This window comes from Zeus faber (assembly GCF_960531495.2).
Source record: "Zeus faber genome assembly, chromosome: 1".
Lineage (NCBI taxonomy): Eukaryota > Metazoa > Chordata > Actinopteri > Zeiformes > Zeidae > Zeus > Zeus faber.
In genome coordinates this window covers 55,311,013-55,319,500 of record NC_137193.1, presented here as the reverse complement: position 1 = coordinate 55,319,500, position 8,488 = coordinate 55,311,013, and the positions used below count along the sequence as shown (strand labels likewise).

At 42.3% G+C, this 8,488-nt stretch overlaps 1 protein-coding gene across 1 annotated transcript in view; it reads left to right on the top strand.

The window, feature by feature from the left end:
• Positions 1-2,366: 2,366 nt before the first annotated feature.
• kif1aa (kinesin family member 1Aa) overlaps positions 2,367-8,488 on the top strand; it is a gene marked incomplete at its 5' end in the record, with an annotated part of 45,507 nt that continues 39,385 nt past the window's right edge. Inside the window, one exon of the mRNA XM_080004353.1 lies at positions 2,367-2,472. Within this exon, the coding sequence (XP_079860479.1) occupies positions 2,367-2,472 (106 nt within the window). The remainder of the gene's footprint in view (positions 2,473-8,488) is intronic.

Below are 8,488 nucleotides of genomic sequence, written 5' to 3'. Positions count from 1 at the left end.
TGTAGGACCTAGTATCTGCATTTTAATTCACTAGGTCTTAATTTCAGCGTTAACGTTTTGTCTGGTTATATTTGTGCATATATTGCTTTTCGTCATCATGAGTCAAGTTCTGCATCAGTCAACGCCTGATGTTTTAAACACCCTAAACCTAGATGAACCCAACTCACTTAATACTTAGTGAGAAGTCCAAGAAAGCCTGTGTACATACCTTCCGTTTGAAAAAAAGTACTGTTTAAGTTTATTCCACTATATATTTGTCTAAAGGTCTGTCTAAAATTGTGTTAAAATCGGTCTCAAAACGTCTTAAATTTTGCTCTCTGAAACCTGCAGACACGCTGGGTTCCACGTCAGACCTGAGCATCTGTAGGTGTATCTTTAGTAGGTCATCCACGGGCAGATGAATATGTTACATCAGACATTATTGAAAAATTATTCCTGGGAGACATGGACGTGTTCTGCTGTATGCACGTCATACACAATCCAGTGTGACGCAGTAAACATGGGTAGAACTTCTGTAAAGGAGTAAGGGAGTCGACGTCCCTTGCTGTTTTGTTGTGGCGAAGTGGGGAACCGAACCTCAAACCCATTTAAATCCTCTCTGTAAGGAAAGACAATCTCAATTACGGTTTAGTATAGTAGCTTTTAAGTGATAACCTTTTTGCCCAATATTACAAATTTTGGCCTACAGGTACATTTCTAAATGTCTGTTTATGAATGTGATATAACTACACCTTATTATCTCAGATATGCTACTGGCAGTTTGATGTGAAGGTGATGTGCTGGGAGGCAGTGTGACATGGCAATTTTACAGGACGGAATAATTAGCCTAAACTCAACTCATATTCAATACAGCATGACTCAGTCAATTGGGAAAATGGGCTCACTGCACTGTGGCAGCCTTCTACCGAGATGAACAGGACAAAAAAAAAAACTGATCCTCCAGATGATGAGTCATGGTCACTTCTGATGCCGTCACTTCCACTTTAGTCTTTATATGTGAACTCATACATTCTTGTATTCAAGGTATTTTTAAGTAATTTATGACGCTGATTGTATCGCCGCCCTCCCTCGTAATCGAGCCCCTGCATTCACTGCGAGCCAGACCCAGGTTTTGTTTTCTGGTTTCTCTATACTGAACCCATTGTAATCCTCGGAAATAGTGCGACATTTAGCTGTTGCTGCACTTCTTTTGTGGCTGTGTGGCTGGTTATCCAGCTGTCCTGGCTGGAGCTGACCATGCATGGTCTGTGCACGTTATTGACACGTCGCCTGGCCTCCCTCCATTGTGCTCGTCTCGTCACTTCATCGAAGAGGGGGAAATAATAAGCTACGAGTTATGAATTCTGAAAAGGTTAATGGTTTTATTTCCCTGGCAGCAGGTTGACACAAGGCCAAAGCAATCTATTCACAAACGAGACAATATAATTAAACTCTGTTTAATGGCTCCCTGTCCAATATTCTTTTGTAATAAACACTAGATGAAAAGTCACAATCTGAGATAATAATTCAACAATATCCAACATAACGCAGCATAACACGATATAACAATAAAATAATGTGACAGGTGTTACGCCCATCTTAGGGAAACAGGCGCAACATAAAGGCAAGACTCCCCTCATTCCACACTCCCAAAGATGACCAGTCTGAACACTTAACATGGCAGATGAAATATTTTAATTCTCACTTTAACAGAAACTTTAGGGTGGGCATGGCCAAGACAACAAACAAAACAGAGCTGAACCAAAACCTCTTACCCAACCATCCAACCATTCACAAAAGAAATACGTCCTACCTTATCAACAGTTAACATTAATTTCACAACAACAGGAGAAAAGGGGAATCGGAAATTATATAAATATAACACAGATTATTTTCGATTCCCAATACATTGTATATAATGTAGAATGTATTGTCATTTATAATATTATGTCACATAACGCAACAAAACATGACATAACCAAATGCAACATGGCATAATATAACATACCATAACATAAGAAAACATACCATAGCATAGGATAACATAACATAGCATAGTATGGCATGACAAAACATAACAAGACATAGCATAGCATAGCAAAGCATGGCATTGCATGTACCATAAGACTTTACTTCACATAATGCAATGTAATTCACCATGAAATCACATTATGTTAGGTTAAACTCAATTCAATTGCCCACAAACATATCTATTTTGCTTTAAATATTTCTTGGATAGAAAATGAGAATTACATGTTATGAATTGTACAATTAAGATAACATTTAGGATTTCCTATGTATGTTTCCTCCCCTCCAGACCAGCAGCACACAGGCCGAGCACCCAGCCATCAGAGCACAGCACCTCAAGGTGCCAGGAGGGCGGCACCATGGCCGGGGCCTCAGTGAAGGTGGCGGTGCGCGTTCGCCCCTTCAACTCCAGGGAGATCGAAAGAGACAGCAAATGCATCATCCAGATGTCTGGCAACACCACCAGTAAGTATACTTAACCAAGCTAGGGTCATATCTATATCTATATCAGCTCTTAATTTGGAAAGTTCACAGGACTTTGTGCGCCCTTCAGGCATTATTTTCTGACGTGTGGCAATTTCGCCAGCCACACGGCACCCAAATGTTGTTTTCAGGGCCCTTCAACACAGAGACACAGGCGATGGGGTTGAAAAGTACCAGTTTTATTGTAGAGTGTGCTAGGTGGAACAAGCCATGGAGCAGATGGACAACATGTCATGACAAGGGCTCCTCTCCTGTGTGTGGGGAGGGGGATTTTACCTGTTGCTCGTTAATTACGCTAATGAGCAACAGGCATACAGCCATCATGATCCTGGGCCCTATTGCCCAGACCCAACACAGGTGTGGCTGCTTAAACCAAACCACCCCCACACACAGTGAGTCTGACATCATACAAACGAGTTAGTTGATAAGAACACTCTGGAAGCTGCATGTCTGCCTAGAGGCCCGTTGTGTGACGTCACACAAAATGAAACATATGTGACCCATCGCAGACGTAAGGGTCATTTGGCTGCTTTTGACTTTTTTTTTCCCCCGCATCATTTGAAAGTGGAGAATCAGAGCTTTCAAACAATGGGTGACTTGTGCAAATCAAGATAACATTTCAAAGTTTTACCCACACTTTGTTCATTCAGCCAGCTCCCAGAATGCAAATGGGGTTGGCGGACAAACAAAGGCTCATGGCTACTTAACATAAGGCCAATCGCGAACAGGGTCAACACACAGCTATTTTTGTTTTTAAAAAACTTTTATTTTACAGTAATCACATACATGTGTGCAACAAACAAATGTAGAGTCTATCAATATTATTAGTCTCGGAAAATCTGAAATCTGAAAATCTGTCACCAATCTCAACGGACTTCATCACGTCATCAACTTCTTCCATTGTAACATCAATGGGCGTATCGTTGGTCTCCTCCAGTGGTTCTTGAAAATGTTCAGTTTCTCCGTCATATTCATGTTGAAATCTGCTGTTTGAAATGTTTTCCAAGTTCGGAGTAATATCAGATTCAGCGTCGCTGGCGGAGAACAGACTTTCATCGCGGAAAATGAAGTCCAGTACGCTCTGCTTACACTTACTTGGATCTATCGCATTGGTCAGATTAAGGTCCGCGATATGATTTAGATCTTCCTCCACCCGCTTCTCGTAATCCATAACAACATAGGGTAATGAAAGTTTTCACAGACAAGTGAAACCGGATCCTCGGCTTGTTTACGGAAGTGACGTTAACCTTGGTACAAGCCCCCTCCATGCCCCCTCCATATCTGCGTGTGTGTTTAAAAGTAATAAAATTTAAAGGTTGAACTCTTATCAAAACGGCTTCACATTGTGACTTCACATCACACGGTATATGGATGAATGATCTTCACCTGGACGGTCACTTCAAAGGAAACTATCGATCGGCGTTGTTTAGCACTATTCAGTGTCTCAGTAAGTGAACTGCTTTTCCCCATGTAATCTAACGGGAATATTTTACTCCACAGTTTAACATTTTTCTACTATTTATAAATCAAACTCAGTTTTGAAAATACGTTGCGATATAAAAAAACACTAAGGAACATGAATCTGGAAAAATCTCATTTGCCTTCAAGAAAAGGTTTTTTAACTTATTTGGCTGCTCCGGGCGATTTTTGAAATGCGCAAAAATGGTGGGTTTTGCGGTGGTGGGTCACATATGAGGAAATGTCAGGGTTGTCCAATCATCAAGATATAACACATATAAATTATGATCTATTTGTTATATAAAGCATACACTGTAAAGTATCAATTATTGCATTTTTCCATCACACTCCTCCCTTTTGATTCTAATGGAACAACACCATAAGAAAATGCTATAATGATAAAACAAAAGAAACGTAACAATGACAACAAAAATTACAATGTATGCCTATAAGCACGGGATAAACATAATTAGTCACAAACATCTTTATCATAATCATAAGGGGAGCCTGGGATCCAATCTCAGGTGGGAAAGGGGTCAGGGGTATCAGGTTTAGGAGTAAGGGAAATTTGGACATACTGTAATTGGCAGGCAACCTACAATACTACGAATCTAATGGTACATCAGGGTGCACATACAGGTACGGGAACATGGGCAGAAGCATAATGATGCAGAAAATCAGGAACAAACTTGTTTCGGCTATAGAACTTTTACCTGAACTAGGAAATTATTCTGCCCCAATGTAAAGGGTTAGTCTCTAGACTTGTAATATTGGGAGATAATTTCTGCTAAACGTTTGGTTGGGACCCAAACTTAAGTTCACATCCAATGATTCTCTGTCGTCATCGTCTACTCATCACTCCTCTGGAGGGTCGGGGACTTTGTTGCAATGGGATAGGTGCACCCACGTTCTGCCAGCTTAACTGCTGCTGCAGTAATGAGAATTTGGAAGGGGCCCAGGAATCGAGCAGAGTTCCAGCTCTTTCTCCGGAAGTGATGGATCATTACCCAGTGGCTTGGGTGGAGGTCATGTAGTGGTCCTACAAGAGTGACGGGAAGGGTAATTTTGACTGGTGAATGTATAGACTTCAACACTTGGGTAAGGCACAGAGTATGACAACATTGCTTGGTCTATGTGATGTAATTCATCAGTGGCTTTGATTGAGGGGGACAGACCTAATCAGATTGGTCTTCATGTGGGGACAGTCCAGTCACACAATGTGATCGTCCTCGCATTTTCATCTTTACTAGTGGCAGGCATGAAACCCACTCGAGTTTGGTGTCAGCCATAGTTTTAGCTAGTCTATTTTTTTTATTGTTGCATTTGCTCCTTCCACTGCGCCACCTGTTTGCGGTTGATAAGAACAATGAAACCATATATGGATCTGCTGATAAGCAGGGTTCCTTCAGCACTTGGTTGGTAAAGTGAGTAAAATTTTCTGAGCTTACCTTTACTGGGATCCCCCAGTGCAGAATGGTTTCCGCCAGTAGTGCTTTTGCCACGGTATGGGACTCATTGGTTTTGTATGGAAATACTTCATTCTGTTTAGAGAACATGTCAGTTATCACTAAACAATATTTTTTTCCCAAGACAGGGCATCAGCTCGATACAATCCATCATGAAGTGCTCCAAGGCGGTAGTAGCAACTCTCCCTGCGTGTTGACCACAAATAAAAATTTTTACAACAAAGTTCTGCAAAAACTGTCAAGGCTGGTGTGGCATTTTTGCCTGCCTCACGCTGTCCTAGCGGCTTTTTCAGGACCCTCCATCACAGAGAAACATTTGATGGAATTGAAACGTCCCAGTTCATTGTAAAGAGTGGGTAAGATGGAACAAGCCTGGAGCAGATGGAAAACATGTCATGACAAATCATTTAGCCTGCGCTCATTGATTGCTCTGACGAGCAACAGGTGCACAGCCACCCCCGATCCCCGGCCAATTAACTTACTTACACTTACACTTAATTAAATTACTCTGCCCGCCCCATCAAGCAGAGAAAGAAATCCAATAAAATTCAATAAAATGCCTGGATTTTGAAGCAGGGTTCCCATACCTTAACATAACAAACAACCAACTCTGAAACAGGGTTCACATACCTAACATAATGAAAGACTGGACTCTGAAAGAGGGTTCTCATACCCAACATAATAAAAGACCGAACTCTGAAACAGGGTTCAGCAGCCCCCAGGGTTTAACAGCCAACACGCTAAGCCCTCAAACACAGAGACATAGGAGATGGGGTTTAAATGTACCCGTTTATTGTAGAGAGTGCACAAGATGGAACGAGCCTGGAGCAGATGGAAAACATGTCATGACAAGGGCTCCTCACGTGTATGTGTCAGGATGGGTGATTGAGCATGTGCTCATTGATCGCTCTGACGAGCAACAGGCGTACAGCCACCCCTTATCCGGGCCTAAGTAACTTGACCCAAGACAGATGTGGCTGCTTAAATCACACAACCCCCACACCACACCTGGGATTTCATAATCTTTACTTTATTCTCTAACCATTTCCCCCTTTTGACACATGGTCCTTACCATGAGTCAAACGAGCAAAGTAGTGAACAAGTTGGCAGGGGAGATATGTTTTCCCCTGTGGACTACTGTATACCAAATGCTTTTGTCACAATAACATTTGGCTTTCCACAACGATAGCTCAGCACGGGATGCCTGTGTTTGGAGAGAAACGAAGTTAGTGAGGGAATCTGTGTCCTCCTCATCTATTAGGGAGGCAACCATTGTTAGAACATGAGCAGTGTCAGATACAGCGGCGGCTTTGGCGGCTGCGTCGGCTCTGGCATTTCTAGTGTGAGTAGCACATTTACAAATGGCACTTACAGCTGGGAGGGTTATAGCATCTAGAATGTTTTACACAAGGTCAGCATTAGAAATAACTTTCCCAGTGGAGGTTAAGAAACCTTGGTGGCACCAGAGGGCACCAAAATCATGAACAATACCAAATGCATAACGACTGTCAGTATAAATACTTACATTTTTCCCTTCGGTGAGGATACAAGCCCGGGTTTATGCAAACAATTCAGCAGCCCGGACGGAAAGGTGCCCAGGGAGTCTGGCAGATTCCAGACTCTCAAAAGAAGTCACAACCGAGTATGCAACAAGCGGGTCACCAGATGGTGATCTTTGTGCAGACCCATCCACAAAAAGTTCCATATCATAATTTTCAAGAGCTTAAGCAGAAAGATCTGGGCAGTTGAAGCCACGACGGCTATTGTTGCCAAGCAGTATTGTGGATCCCCGTCATCAGCGGTGGGGAGAAGAGTAGCTGGTTTAAGAATGGTGCTTTGCTTCAAATTGACATGAGGAAGCATACTGTAAGTAGAGCTATTGCTGAAGAGAAATGCGCCATTTTGCTCTGTAGCAAGTTGGAGTCTACAGCATGTGATACTAAAAGTGAGCAGACGGTAGGCCACGCCTACTGCCTCCTCTCACTCACTCACAGTGCTGTCTTCTCATCACCCATCTCAATCCTGTACTTCTGTAACGGGGAGACTTTCTCAATTTCCCAACCAGACTTTACTATTGGCCATTGCCCGCCCTGCTCTCTAAATATTGGCATGGGCCATTGAAAAACTTATATCGGTCGACCACTAGTCGGAATAATACCATTATCATGTTAAAAATTATACCGGTATTATCGTGAACGATAAGATATAGCACACCCTACTGGGCAAGTATCGCATAATCCACAATCCAAGAGTGACAGTAACTACAGCAGCCTATAAAGGCCATCATTTGCTTTTAGTCTGTGGTTTCGGCATGTTCAACATGGCGGCAACTCTAGTGTTGCCCAGGGTGGTACCCTGTGATGAAACGTCATGACGCAGAAAGTTGTGTCTACGTTGTTATCAATTAAAATACTTACGATTTGCTTTTCTCTGATCTATCCTTTTCCCCTACATGTATCTTATTGTTGTATCATCTCAGTATGTTCTCACCTTAATTTATTTGGGATCTCGTATTGTCTCCACTGGACCCGCTGTCATGTCCAGGCAGCTCCATCCGTCGATAAACTCTTTCTCCTAAATAGGAAAAAGCATTCGGTTCACCCCAGGTGTAACTCTCTTTCTCCTAAATAGAAAAGGTGTTCACACCACCATAAATCAAAAGAGGTGCAGAAGAGTCAAGTTGGAGATCCCATCCTTGTCGCTAAAAATTGTTGTTGTCAACTGAGACCCTCGTTCTGTTAACCGGAACCAAATATATTTTGCTAAATAAGGAGAGAAAATACAGCACACACTTAAAGCCAGTGTCACCGCAGGCTTTCTCGACAGATTGTTAACCGGCCCCTTTTATAAGGAAGAGAGTCAGGCATGGTTTTGTGACGTGAGTCTGACATCACACAAACTAGAATTGATAAGAACAAGCTGGAAGTTGCTAAGAACATTCTGGGAGCTACACGACCGCCCAGAGGCCCGTTTATGATATTACACAGGCTGCATCACGTGAATAAAGACATGTCAGCACAAGTCTACGCTGGCTATGAAGATATAAAACATTTAAATTATGATCTATTTGTTGT